Source organism: Myripristis murdjan, chromosome 4, assembly GCF_902150065.1.
Source record: "Myripristis murdjan chromosome 4, fMyrMur1.1, whole genome shotgun sequence".
NCBI lineage: Eukaryota > Metazoa > Chordata > Actinopteri > Holocentriformes > Holocentridae > Myripristis > Myripristis murdjan.
In genome coordinates, this window is record NC_043983.1 from 2,187,321 (window position 1) to 2,202,970 (window position 15,650).

A 15,650-nucleotide genomic window follows, 5' to 3' on the forward strand; every position below is an offset into this window, starting at 1 on the left:
CAAGAGGGGGAGATTTCTGCTGGTTCAGCTATAGGGAGAAAGTTCGGATTCATTCATATGTGGTGGCTAATGGTCCAACACAGCTGTCTCTAGGGAAGAGCTGGAGACAGTTTGGAACATGGACCACTAACGCCACACACCCACCTACCTAAGCTATGTGACCTAACAGGTCACATAGCTGGTCCAACCCAGGGATTTAGTCACTCACTCTCACACTGTTTTGCTGATGGTTGCAACTCTATTTGTGGATTTTGAAAAAAAAAAACAAAACAAAACAAAAACAAAACTATTGCCAGAATGATTTGCAGTGGAATTAAGCAGGACTTTGCTTCTTCATTTGAGTTAAAATTAGATGATCTAGTGAGTTATATTCAACAGTAACCTATCAAAGGACCATATCAGTGATGATTTGAACATTTGGCTCATTTTCTACAATTTAGCCACAATTTACTTTGCAACAAACCATTTTGCAAATCATGTGGGGGTACTGAAGATTTCAATTTGAATTTTTTAATTATTGAATTTTTGGTTGAAACACACCACCTTATTATGTTTTGCTTCTCTGGCTAACAAAGTTGTTGCCATTCATAAACTACAGAACTGAAAATTCTGAAACTGAAAAAGCAAACAATTCCACAGGGACTATTTTCCAGCAAGGGGTCATTTCATTCCACCCAATTTCAGTTCATTAAAACACAACAGTGCTGCTGCTTTTAGGAAAACCAAACTTAACAACTTTATTATGGTGATGGAATACTAGTGTGAAGAAGTCTCTGAAAGTTCATTTTCATATCGCAGTGGAATGAATGGAAACCAATTGCTGGATAAAAGGTTGGAGATATATTAGACTTCTAAAATAGAAATGAGCAGAAACAGCAGTGAGGAAAATCTGCTGATGGGGGAGATCATTTCAGCCATGTACGACACATATATTGTCAACTTTAACTTCTAAACTTGGAGAAGACAAATCAGTCCTGTAATAATTTGAGACTGTGGGACATCTGAGAGGGCACAAGCTTTAGAAACTGATGAGTAGTTAGTATTAGTCAAACTTGTTCCCAGGTTTACATATTCTTCGACAGGCAGGGACTTTAACCAACCCGCCATTTCTGGATGCACAGCTGACCATTTAGTTGAACAGGATCTCTATTGTCAGTGAAAAAGAGAAGGCAAATTGAGACACTTTTCAATTAAAGCGAAACTGGCAGCGAGCAGCATTTGAGCGCGACATGATTAAGCCATGTTCGCAACACGCTGAGAACAATAGGCGTTGTTCTAGGTGAATTAATGCCTGTTCCCAGGTGAATACAGGGCTCCGCTCAGCACAAGGCGAACAGATGCCAAGACAAGATCAAGATCGCACCAAAGGATGGCCGCAAGAAAATGCATGGGCATTGATGTCGACTTCAAACTTCACCTGTAGTCCTGCAAGACAGCATTGATTCCCGTCCAGCAGAGAGAGGCAGAGCTATTGTTTATGGAAATGGCAGATGAACTGGTGCGTGGGTGTCTGTGTTCATGTGAACAAATGTGACTGCGTGCATGTAATGATGTGTGTGTGTGTGCGCGTGCATGTGTGTTTCCCCCCACCATGGCAAAAAATAGCGCGATTCCCAGTGTTCATTAAGGCTCCACTGAAGGAGATTCCATTAATCTGTTCATTAGGCCACATCAAAAATGGAACTACTTATTAAAATCAGATCCAGCTGTGTACTCTTGTTAAGGCCCGCCGTACCGTACCAAGCCTAACAATGCTCGTGGCACTAGCCCAAAACCCAGCCACAAAATAAGTGGGGGGAAAAAAGATTCTACTACATTTGGCTGTTTTGACTCAACACACCATAATAATTGCTCTGCTCTTAGCAGGGGGCAATGAATAAACATTACTTTTGTCAGCAAGCGTCTGAATGCTCCGTTTCCAATTAATTTACATTTGCCCAGAAATGGAAGGAATATCTGCTCTTAATCACTATGTTTTATTTTCTCAATTTCCCCCAAGTCTTTTCTCATTCTCTCATTCCCTGTCTGGCACTTTCATTCCCCTCTTTCTCTTTCTCCCCCGCTCCTTCTCTCTCTGGAAAATCCCATTAATCTCAGCCGGTGGTTTTGAACAAAAGCTATGGGCTAAGCGATTGATCCAGGCATTGATCCCACTCGCCTGAACGATCATAAAGGTGTTAAATTGGTTTCTTGGAGGATATGTATTTTTCATTGCCGGCCGGTGCAAGTAGAAGAAGTTCCTGCTTGGAAAAAAAAAAAAAAATAGAACCAACATCGGTGATGATATTAAAATATTAAATAGTGCACACCTTGAAAAGTAGCCTTAAACGTGGATTTTGAGGCCAGTTTGAAGCAATTTCTGGGGACGGTGCTTTTTGCACCAACTTAACTCCTAACAAGCTAAATCCACATAATGAGTTTTGCACCATGCCAAGGACAAGGATTGACATGGGACTGTCCAACGGCGTAAAAGCAAATTCTTTTGTTCGACTTGTTACAAGACTCAGAAGAGTATTTGTTATGAGCTGGCTATTGGTTACTGGTCAGATTAACCTAAAGATTACATTTCTAAACTGTGAAAGTTTATGTGACAGTAGCACAAATGACATATTTTCACATGAAAAGGTTAGCTAACAGTTAGGTTTAGGTAGCTAAACACCTTTATTTGAGGTTATGGTGAGGCTTTAGCAACTAAAACTAAAACTTATTTGGGCAATGAGATGGCATTTTGCTTCCTTTATTTAATATATATCCTGCTATGGGATGTTGGTGTGGGATCATTTCAAAGAGTAAACCAACATGACATCAGTAAGGCAGACAAACCCAGTTTTAATGTGATGGGACAGGTTGAATGGTGGGATTTCAAAAAAAAAAAAAAAAAAAAAAACGAAGAATTTATTGGTTGAAATTTGTATTTAGCTCTACATGCACACCATGAGGTCTCACTGTGTGTGATGGTTTAAAGAGCACTGAATGATCTGTTGTACCTGTGGTTGGATGAATTGCCTGAAGGTTAATGAATGCACATCATTCTCTGGGTTGATGATCTTAAAGGCATAGTTCACTCATTTTGAAAAAGTTGATGCTATTTGTGCTATTGGGCATCTTCCTCTTATCATTACTGAATGCTGGATACTGGCTGGACGCTCCAAGTGCTAACTGTTGAGTGGTCAGTAGACTAGAAAAGCGCTATAGAAATGCAGTCCATTTACCATTTTTACCATTTACTGTTAGCCTCCTGACACTGAGGTGGACTTCCCATCGGCTAACATTCTGAAAAACAAAATAAGGAAAATTGAAGGGAAGATTGCATCACAACTGTCCTACATAACAGCTAGTGAGGGAAGTGAAATAATATCACTTTTTTTTAAATGGGGGAAATATCCCTTTAATGGCTGCTGAACTGACTCTGTTATTGTAAATTATATCTCATTTGGTGTTAAGGTGTAAACTAGACAACAACAAGCTTGTTTCCTGTTGAGCTCTGTGGAAACTGTAAATTAGCAACGGGCTGTGTGTGGGTCATCTTATCTAGATTTTCCATGACCATGTGTTGTGATAAGAATTAACCAACTACATAAATTAAATGTTTTATTGCTTCTGTTGAGTTCAATAAACTGAACTTTGTAGGGTCAAATCAAGCACGGTTGGCAATCCACCAGCATTTTACTGGCAGAATATTGCCCGTGCTTGTTTTGCGCTCCGACAGTATCTGAGAAGCTCTTGCAGGAAAACACAAGGCAGTGCTGTCGCCTCCTTCATGTCAGAGAGTTCGTATTATCTGAGCGAGCAGGCGGCGGATCTTGTAAGATCAGGCGCCATGGCATGGAGCTCATTTGACAGAGCAAAGGAAGAGCTTGTCAGGGAAACAGCTCGTGTCGCTGGCACTTAAAAGGTCAATGAACTGAACCCCCAACCCCTCTAGCCCGCCCCCATGCCCATCTGTCTGTCACCAGTCCCCCTCTTCCAGGCGGGTGTCCTCTGCCCTCGCCTAGCCCGCTTTTTGCCCACCATCATCCCCTCTGCACTGTCCCCTTTTGATGACCCGTGTCTCTTGTCAGAGAAAAGTATCCAGGCAGGCAGGGTGAGGACAGCGCTTTGATGAGGACCCCAACACTCACCCAACGCCGCTGACATGCGAGGGGGGCGGTCGGGGGTGGCTTTGAAGAACCTGGGCCTTACATGTACCCACCCTTCTATACACTAACACACACACACACACACACACACTTCCAGGGTCCTTTGGCTATGAGATGGAGAGAGATGAGGGGAAAGGAGGGGTGTAAAGTACAGTAAGGAGCGCCCCCTCCCCTCGCCCGCCTCCTCCACTCTCTGATGATTTTAATGACGGCATTTGAATTTTGCTCTCCTCCTGTGCTTGAGACGCCTCCAGTGCAGGACCTCAAAAAATAGACGGAGAGAGAGGGAGAGAGAGAGAGAGAGAGAGAGAGAGAGAGAGAGAGAGAGAGAAAGAGTCCACCATGCTGTCAAAAGTGGTGGAAAAGGTCACAGCAGCTTTGTTGTATTTTGTCATTTATCTGCACTGATAAAAGAGGAACGGGAGACCTAAGGCATTCACTGATTTTACACTAAGGTTTTATGTTTTTTTTTTTTTTTTTTTTTTTTTACACTGCATAATTCTGATATGCAGACTGGCATTGTGTGTTCCTCCAACAACTCTCCATCTTAGCAGGTCATTCAACCTCATATTCAGTCTAAAAATCTTGTTTTACTTCAAACAAGTTAAAAAAAAAAATCTGCTAGTGGGATGAGATAATGTAAATTGTTTCCAAGGTAGTATCACTTGTTCCAGGATCTTTTTTTTTTTTTTTTTTTTTTTTTTTTTTTGTGTGGAAACAAGTATAGATATGCTGAAACAAGGCAGAATAAGGCAGATCAGCCACTATTATCAAGAAAATGACCCTTGCAAGAAAATTCTGGATGAATCTGATTAGCAGTGGAAACAAGTGGGATTATTACACCCCACTGGCAGATTTTTAACCTTGTTTGAAGACAGATGAGACTGAATATGATGATAAAAGCAGATTATTTGCCGTGTATGATTGGTGGGATTACATGAGGGTTTCTTCATGCTGCTCTCCCACATAAGCAAGATTTCAGTATGGATGGGTATTTCAGGAAAAAAATAGTGCTATTCGATATTTATGGAGATTATCTGACAATTTTTTCGAAGCAGAATGTCTCTCTCGTTAGCTGCTTTTATCATCAACTCCGGAAAAACTCACGTTACTACGAGGCACTGGTAAAAGCCCAGCGTGGTATAGATACAGTGGAAATCCTCAGCTGTGTCAGAAGACAGCTGTGGGCAGGTAACCACCCGCCTGGAGCCTCCGGCCTCCAGCGGGGGTGTGATTGGCCTCTGCCACGGTCACGTTATGATGCTGCTGTTGTTATGTCTGCATGCGGAGTAAGCAGACACCAAGCCGGTCATAACATTCCCAATCACCGCGCGATAGGCTCCAGACTTGGCCACAGCTTGCGCCGCGTCATTCAAGGTAATAAAGTCGCTTGACAGTTGTTGACATCGAGTTAATACGTGAAGTCTTTACAGATTTCAACAAACAAGAGCGGCGCACAAGTTTCCAGACAGCACACGGATAAAAAGACATTCCTGTCAGAGGTGATCATGCTGCACCTGCCCGGCTCACCAAGTCCTGCCATCGATCCACATTCTTTCACTGACATTTGCGGTGGCCAATGGTTCTCACAGACCCAAAGCAACAAAGTATTCCACAACAGCGTGCTCAAAAAGACACATTATTCCCAATGATACCACAAAGAACACAATGTTTGTTGATGGAAAAGGGAGGGGGGCGGGGAGTGGGACAAGAAATAACCTCTCATACTTTTTTTTTTCCTCATTCCTCCCTTCTCAATGTGGCCTTTCTGTGTGTGCATGGCTGTATGGGGGTAATGATTAACACAGCCGGGCATGGGAAGGGACCGGCAGTTACAATGGCGGGGGTTGTTTAGGTGCAGCGAGCCACTGCTCAACATGCGTCAGCTTCCCAAGCTCACCTGGCTGGTCCCTGGGAGCCGGTGGCTGGCAGTCGACAGGGAGAAGTGACTACTTAATCATTAGTAGCATAGCGGTGGAATCACTCTGAAGCTGCTGGCAGCAGGCAAACAGATAAAGCTTGCAACACTGTCAGACCAGGCACATAGCAGAGTGTTTGTGTGTGGAAACGTTCACATGAGAAAGCTTTGCTGCTTGCGTTCAGTGGACTTTTGAGTTCTGTGCAAGCTTGACAAACTGCACCGCTGGTAATAAATTAATCAATAGCAGGGTTTGACCGATATAACTTCCTAAAGGGCCATGCCAGTGATTTTACATTTTAGCATAATATCTACAAAATGCATATACTTCATGTTTCTGCTAATCTATTCCCAAAGCAAGCAGCTTTATTTTAACTGTCATATCATTTCATTTTTCCTCCCTTTTATCCAGCCACTGCTTTCTGTTCATTCCACTACGATATGAAAATCAGATCACTTTCAGAGACTTCAAACTGTCTTCACACCAGTATTCCATCACCGTAATAAAGTCGTCCACATTAGTTTTGCTAAAAGCTGCAGCACTGTTGTGTTTTGATGAGTTGAAATTGGGCATGAATTAGATATGTGCCTGCTGATAAATCGGTCTCTTATGTTGCATACAGTACCTCAAGTTTTGCTTCAAAGACATTTTCTGTCATGAATCTGGAATGAAAGGTTTCTTTTGTGATTGTTACTATGCGTTGTTATTCTGAAAAGTTTGCACACTGTTGTTGATTCTACTTAAAAAAGAAAGACCACAAAGGGTCAGCAAGTGTCCAGCAGTTTTTTCCTTTGTGTTACCAGCATTAGTATTCATAAAATTCAGAATCACTGTTTTCACCGACTATACAGGGATTTGTCTTACTGCCGAGACACATCAGCAACTTAAACTGAAGCTATGTAAATGCAGATATACCTGTATTTACAGTGGAAAAACTTCCAATACACAACACTGGCACTGGCTGTCACTCTTCATTGCTTTTCATTCATCATTCAGCTGCATTACCATGGCATGTCTCTGTGTCTTTCTGTCCAGGTGGACGACCAGATGAAGCTGCTGCAGAACTGCTGGAGCGAGCTCCTCATCCTCGACCACATCTTCCGACAGGTGGTGCACGCCAAGGAAGGCTCCATCCTATTGGTCACTGGTCAGCAGGTGAGTTAAAAGCTTCTGAAATATGTTTTCCTCCAATCAGGCCCACTTAGCCTTCTTTTTGTACCCCTCAACAACACCTTAACAAACTTTTTAAAGAGACAGTTAACCCATTTTGAATAAAAAAAGATGTTATTTCATTTACACCCTTGCTGTTATGTAAGTAATTAGTGGGTGCTGGATACTGGGTGGATGCTCCAAATGCTACCTGTTAGCCTCCTGCCATTGAGCTCTCAGTAACAATGAGAGAAACATAGCACCACAACTGTCCTGCAGAACAGCTGGGGGGAAGTGAAATAATACCTATAATAAATACCTAATATACCTAATATAAATAATAACTTTTTCAAAATAGGTGAACTTTACCTTTAAAGCATTATCGATAAGCTGACCATGCCAACATTGCTGCTTCATTAAAAATAGATTATAGATATAAAATGATGTGACCAGCACAATCAATTATGCATTCTATTTTTTCGCTCTTCCTCTTAGTGAATAAGGACTCCAGCAGTGAATAAATAAAGCGCTTGGTCAAGCACGCCGTGTTCGGAGTCGGTGGGGTGGGGTATGGATGAGGGTTAGGGGATACAAAAAAAGTGTGTGTGAGTATTGTTTAACTTCAGCGGGGCCCCTGAGGAAGTTGGCGGGGGCCAGCGCCTGAGGCCCTGATGGAAGCCCTCAATGCAACAGGATGCTGTGATTCACCAGTCTGCTTTTTGTTTCACACAGTCACACTCACACACACTCTCGGAACGGTAAACACACCCAGACATGCACACCTCGACATGCTCATGATCTTACACACTCATGGGTAAGACAGAAAAACGGACACTCGTCTCTCAAATAGACACAGACACACACACTCACTCATATGAAATTGCTCATTATGAATATGCCTCAGAACCCCGGTGCGGCTGTCAGCGAGATGAGCGCCCGTAAATTATTGATTGGCCGGCTTTCCAAAACGTTGCTCTTCAACAAAATGTTTTTCAACAATAGATGCGGGCATAAATATTGAAATATTGAAGTGAGGCAAGGGTCGCAGTCTGTGTGTGTGTATGTGTTTGTGTGCATTGTCCTTTCACTTACATGATTCTGAATCAAGACAAGGTCAGGAACAGACTGACAGAATCTGTGAAGAGGTACTGTACTACCTCTGGTGAGGAAGCAGTACTGCTTCTACTGGTAAGTAGTACTTATGGCATATTTAGGGGCAGAATAACAAGGCTTACACCATGTAATATAACACAGTGCAACTAAAGTCAAATTAATATTTTTAGTGAGTTTTAGTGACTGGGAATAATCTCTCTGAGTTTTAGTGTTCCAGGATGGTTTTAACACTGTTTCAGAGGCTTTTCCACTCAAACCACAACACAGTTTTTGCAGGAAAATGCTTTCACTGAAACCTTTAATTGAGCATTCTTGTTTTTTTTCTTTCTCTCTTTTAGTGTTAGTATTTTTTTTATTGTAATGATTATTATTTGGGGCATGAAAATGATCAAATTTACATTATCAGCTACTTTTGCCATTGAGCAATAGGAGCAAAGCAAAGAAACATAAAATCAGAGATAGAGAAAGACAGAAGGTGACTCCAGCTCTCTTTCACACACACACACACACACACGCACACACACACACACACACACACACACACACGTACACACACAGAGAAGAGGGAATGCCTCAAGATGCTTTACCCCTGTTCTTATGTTTCTTGTCCTCCCATGTGCAATGTGTCACACACACACACACACACACACACACACACACACACACACACACACACACCCTCCCAGCAGTACACTCCGCCGCTCCGTGTTTGATTAGCGCTGCCTGGCTGTGAGGCAGGGAGGAGGATGGAAGAGGAAGGAGGTAGTGAGGAGGTGAAGGGAGAAGGGAGGAGGAGGGTTGATAGTCAGGGGAGGTGCAGGACGGCGGTCTCGTTTGCATATTTTGGTTAATGAACAGCTGGTGTTGGTGTGTGTGTGTGTGTGTGTGTGTGTGTGTGTGATGGGAGGGGGAGTCTATGAAACAGTTCATTATCTCCTATTATTCTCTGCCTGGCCAGGGGTGACAGCACAGCGCTAACACCAGGGATATTTAAACCACCGCAACAGCGTCACTGAGAACACACACACACACACACACACACACACACACACTCACTGGTACTGCTTGACATGCTGAGAACACTTCGATGTTGCCATTTGGATGTGTGACTGGCCACAGTGTGCATCAGCAGCCATCCTTCCTGCCAGAGCGCCCTGCCTCTTTTGGTGGAGCCACTCTTCCTCAGTCTGCCTCGTCTACTCTGGCTTCAGTTAGCCATTTCCTACATTTGTCCAAAATGCCTTTCAACAAGGGCTTTGAACCTGCACATTACAGTTTGTTTTTTCCTTTCAAAAAAGTGATATTTGCACGCGTTCGAGTGTATTGGCAACACATTCACATCTCCAGCTCGTCAGACATGGCAGCTTGGTCACACCCCTTTCTCATCTGATACTGAGGCCACAGGCACCGTCTGCTGTGACGATGACACACATCAGACATTTTCGCTTTTATCACATGTCAGTGTCACATGGTTAGGTTTCAGCATAAAAAACACTTGGTTAGGGTAAGAATCAGCTCTCAAGCTCTGTGGGAGCTACTGTAAATGTAGGGATGTGATAAGGAAGATCTGACACGCACAAAAAGAAGGAATGTACACAAAAATAGAGCAAACAACAGAAAAGTAAACAAATATTTCCTAAAACATTCTCAGTCTGTCAGCCATCAACCAGACAGACTGGGGATGTTTTACACTGCAAAAAGTCAAAATCTTACCAAGATTATTTGTCTTATTTCAAGTAATAATATCTTATTCCTAGTCAAAATATCTCATTGCACTTAAAATAAGACATGATCACTTCAGAAGTAACTTGTTTTTAGACAATTGTCTCTTGTTTCAAGTGAAAATTTGCTTGAAACAAGTGAAAAGTTGTGTGTTTCATTGGCAAAATTTGTTTCTTGTTTCTAGCTAATTTTCACTTATTTCAAGTGAATTTTCACTTTTTCCACTGGCAAATTTTGCCAATGAAACAAGCAAATTTTCACTTGAAACAAGTGAATTTTCACTTGAAACAAGTGAAAATTAGCTAGAAACAAGAAACAAATTTTACCAATGAAACAAGCAAATTTTCACTTGAAACAAGTGAAAATTAGCTAGAAACAAGAAACAAATTTTACCAATGAAACAAGCAAATTTTCACTTGAAACAAGTGAAAATTGTCTAAAAACAAGTTACTTCTGAGGTGATCATGTCTTATTTTAAGTGTAATGAGATATTTTGACTAGAAATAAGACATTTTGACATGAAATAAGACAAATAATCTTGGTAAGATTTTGCGTTTTTGCAGTGTAGGACCACAGCTTTTGTTTTTTTCCCTTCTTTTCTCATTTTGGATCACTTTTTGAATATAAATCCATCAGCAAGGCTTTCTTTTGGATAACCCCTCTGGAGATTGCAGGTAACAGGTCAGGTGCAGCATTGAGCTTTGAAGGTTTAGGTTGGACATGGGTTTGTAAACCTGGACCTGTGCAGGACTCGAGCTTCTGCCCATGGCGTTCTGTGTCCCGCTCATTGGTTGAGAAGCACAAATCCAATCTAAAACACTTTCAAACTGTGTTAACAAGCAGCAATGTACCTTGAATTTCTGGACACTTCGCTTTTATTTGGTGTTGTGTGTTTGCATAACTAGATAATGCCGCGATGACATAATGGCATATTTAGCATATAGCTGGAGAAAACAGGGATATTTTAATTTTACTGTCAAATTCCAGCTTTTCTCTGAACTAAATGCACCTGAGGTACACAAATATATACGATCCTTCCCTGTTTTCTCCAGCTACACAAAATATGCCATTATGTCATCGCGGCATTATCTAGTTATACAAACACACAGCCCCAAATAAAAGCCAAGTGCTGCACCTGACCCGTTACTGCAATTTCCTTTAAATCAACTCTTTTTTAAAATCATACACAATAACTTGGGCTGTTGTTGGGATGGCCTGTTGTGCATTTAAGTCTGTTCTTTTTGTGGATCTAGACCTTGACCTCTTTTTTGTGGATATTGATGTGCTTCTTTTTTTATTATTATTTCTGGGACTTATATTGTTGCAGAGTTGCACATTGTAATTATTCTAAGTGTACGTTTTATGGACATTATATGAGTTTTTTTATGGACAATTTGGATTTTATGACCTACTAGTGTTTCAGTTAAGAAAACACTTGCATTAGTACCAGTACTTGTTTAATAAACAAAAGAATAGATTTGCCAATAGTTTGGGAGATTTTTTTTTTTTTTTTTGTCAAGAGCCTTGACATGTGATAATGATGACAAGGTGGTGCTTGGGGTGGAAATACTGAGAAGCCCTGCTTTACATGGCTAAAATGTAAATATGTCATTAAGATTGGAATCAAGTATTGTGCGAACATCCAAATGGGCAATGGCATGCCTGTTCATGTCTGGGTGTAAGCTTGCTTTCGGAGCAGGCCCTGGTGCATCATGGGGGATTAGCTGAGTAATGCAGCGACACACGACACCCAGGGAGAAGTGGCTTTGGTCGACATGCCACGGGTTCAAAACCTCCCCGCCCCAGCCCCTTTCTCTTGTCGCTCTTTAGCCCATTGGATGTCCAGGAGGTGATTTCCACTAGTGTTCAGTCTTCAAACAAGTGAAGCAATCTGACTTTATGCTATTTCACTCTCTAAGCGCAAGTTGACAAGATGTGCGCTGTAGACGGCTGAAATAATTTTGCCCCATCAGAACATCATATTCACTTTGAGAAAGCTGATATTTAAAGGACCACAGCCGTGATTCTGCATGTCTGGTGCTAATATTTACATAATGTATATACAGCTGTCCCTCGCAATAACGCGGTTCACCTTTCGCGGCCTCGCAGTTTCGCAGATTTTTTTTTAGTGCAATTTTGCATGCTTTTTTTTTTTTTTTTTTTTTTTTTTTTTTTACAGCGCATTGTGTTCTGCGTCCTGATTGGCTAAGGGACTGTAGACCATTGTCAATCAATCTCCTGCGTGCCGTGTCTCCTGTACAGTACAGAATGCGTTCATTCTATAATACTGGACTTATTTTTCTACGAAGGTTTGAACTTTGAGAGTTTCAACAAGAGAGAAAAGTGAGAAAATGTTAATGCCTGTCTGAGAAAAGTGTATAAAGTGTGTAGTGAGGGGTTTTACAGCCTTAAAACATCTAGAATAATTGTAAAAAATAAAGCTGACTACTTCGCGGATTTCGCCTATTACGGGTTATTTTTAGAACGTAACTCCCGCGATAAACGAGGGACCACTGTACTTAATGTTTCTGCTATTCTTTTCCCAATGCCAGCTGTCATATTTAGAACTCCAGTATTATTTTCCCTCCCTTTTATCCAGCCATTTGTTTCCATTCATTCCACTACAATGAGAAAATGAACATTACTTCTCTAAAGGCAGCAGCAATGTTGTCTTTTGATAACTGGGATTTGATGTTGGGTGGAGTGAAACGGTCTCTCCATCAAAAGATAGTCCCCAGGGAAACATGTGCTTTACACATCAAATTACTGCTTCCATGATTTATGAATGGTGAGGATAGTTAGCCACATAGGTAAGCCATTGTAGGCTGGGTGTTTCAACCAAAAATTAAAAAAAAAAAAAAAAAAAATCTTTAGTATCTCCTCCTGATTTGCAAAATGGTTTGTTGCAGTGTAACATGTGGGTGAATTGTTGTGAACGGGCCAAACAGTCAAAATCACTGATATGGTCCTTAAAAGGCGGAACAGATGAGAAGTCTTATTTTGATGGAGATTTCTTTTCAGTGGTAGACAGAGATTTCTCTAATCATCCCTTTAGCGCCGAGGCGAGTGACTCCTGCTCCTGCCCTCCTGTCACTCAGAGGCTGCCATGCTGCTCTCACTTTGACCTTCAAAGGAACCTGTGATACCATCCGATTCACAGTCACACAAGAGTGGAATGCCGAGTTTAAAGCCTGTCATTCTGTTGCTGTCTCTCTGTTTCTCTTGTCCTTCTGTTCCTTGCTTGCAAATTCCTGTCATGTTTTTTAAAAAAATATATATTTTTATCTTTCTGTCTCGATCCTGCTGCATCTTATCATGTCACCGACAACGGAGAGAGATGACCATGAATATTTTTGTGGGGAGGAAAGCAGCCACATTCTTTATACTCTTTTCTTGTAGGATCAAACGCAAAGTGTGACTTATCAGAAATGTGCGCAAAAGTGAAATGACAAAGATTGGACTGAATCAATGAATGATTAAGCAAGGCCTCGCAGCTTGGCAGCCAGGTTTTTGGTCTGAAAAGCCTGATATTTTGATAGAACAACGCTCGCGGTGGACATGAAATTCAAATGCTGCAGAGATGCCAAAACAGACGTGTTTTCTTTTTTTTTTCTTTTTTTTTTGGCCAACCCCACATTTCTGTAGTTTCAAACAAGGTACATTTTCGAGCCCAGTCTTGCCTCCTCCTCGCACATCAAAGCCCTCTATGCATCAATCCGATCTCAGCTTCCATATTTAATGACCAGCTAAGATCACTTATCGTATTCATGATGGGTTAGGATTTGAGGATTTATTCATATATTTACTCTATGTCTCTCCAGGAGGGATAATAAAGTAGTATTGATTGATTGATTGATACGTAGGTCACCAGGGTGAGTGCTAAGTCTGCTATAGTGACATTATAGTGTTTTTTCCTCACTCTCTTTTTACTTAAGGCTAGGAGGCAATAACCCAAGGCATCACCATCAACAGTCCAATCCTTCAATGAAGTTATTTCATGCACAGTTGATTTTATGTAAATTGATTGACACCTTGGGGGGCGATGTCTGCTTTGCACCGAGTCATAACTCTTGCTGTCGCAATGGTGGGAAGAGGAAGAGAGAGAGAGAGAAAGAACACAGAGGGGGATAAATTGAAAGACAGAAGGACAGGAGAGATAGAAAGGAAAGAAGAGAAAAAGATGAAAGTAGAGAGAACAGGAGAAGACTTGGAGAGAAGAGGGGAAAACATGGTGCATCGGTAACATTTTCTCCATCTCCGTCCCTTGCCTTTTGGAGGCAGATAAAACAGAAACTCCAATCATCCTATTTACACAATAAATAAATTCCAAATCAAGCGGTGTTTTTAATTGCAAATGGGAGCTTGCAGGGACCCCTCTTCCTCCCCGAGCTTCAGGAGCCGCGCTCGCCCAGCACTCTGCCTTCCCCTGGAAACCCTGGCGCAGTCAATTATGGTAATGAATTGTCAATAAATATAAAAATTTAATATGGTCCTGCTTACTGTGAGTGGCAGCTAAGGACTTGCCTCCCAGACAAATGTGCTGTGGCTGCAGATATTAAGTGCACCTGAAAAAGGAGCGTATGTATGTGAGTGTGTGTGTGTATGTGTTGTGTGTGTGTGTGTGTGTGTGTGTGTGTTGGAGGAGTTTTTGGCTTGTGCAGAGCTAAGGGTTCGGGGCATGAAGTTGAGGCTTGACCCCCACAAACACTTTCACCCCATTGAGAGAGGAAGAAGTGAGCAGGAGGAGGAGGAGGAGGAGGAGGAGGGAAGTGGACGGCCCCCTCTGTTTTTGATTGCCTGTTAGTCAGGACTCAGGGGTCTCTCTATTCCTGTCTACCTATCTACCTCTTCAGTCAGTCAAAAATAAGAACAGGCTTAGCATGTTGTCATAACACACCAGTGCACTGCGGAAGCCGACTGTCCATCTTTACTAATGCTTAAATAAACGTCAGAAAAATCACTCTCTGACTGACAGACCAAAGCTATTGACCCCATGTTGAGGGCAAACCATGGTGGAGATAACAAGGGAGGGGAAACAGGAGGAGTTTGGGAGAAAATCATTACATGATGAGCAGTGATGAACAGTTCAAGGTACCATAATGTGTTTTAGTGTTGTGCTGTCACTCATTTTGGCAGATTGTGGAGATGCTTGGCAGATTTGGGGGCCAATACCGGTATCAACATATGGGACCAAAAAACTTCTGATAATCATATATACCAGCCAATAATAATAATACATAAAAAGGATGTTTGTAGCAAGGAATCCTCATCCTTGGTAATCAAGTGGCTGTTACAGCAACAGATGTGCAGGAGACAGCTGTGACACTACTTTATAAAATACTACAAACTATTAAATGAGAACCCTGTTTTTAAAGTGCTTTTTATTACAATATGTAGCAGGCAGTCAAACTTCAAATTCAAAAAAAAAAAACAAAACAAAAAAAAAAAAACACTTTATTAGCATGAAAGTTACAATAATAATTTTGCCAAAGCAACAAAGTACAATTTGTTTAAATATTTGGACAGAATAACAAAATGTAAACATTAAACAATACATAAAACATTTCAATAAACATTAAGATTAATATTTGTTAATTATTAATTAGAT

The 15,650-nt window shown here is 41.4% G+C and overlaps 1 protein-coding gene across 1 annotated transcript in view; it reads left to right on the top strand.

Annotated features, from left to right (window-relative positions):
- Nucleotides 1-15,650, top strand: part of nr5a2 (nuclear receptor subfamily 5, group A, member 2) — a 91,761-nt gene that overhangs the window by 45,943 nt on the left and 30,168 nt on the right. Inside the window, exon 5 of the mRNA XM_030049548.1 lies at nt 7,094-7,213. Coding sequence (XP_029905408.1) covers nt 7,094-7,213 — 120 coding nt within the window. The remainder of the gene's footprint in view (nt 1-7,093; nt 7,214-15,650) is intronic.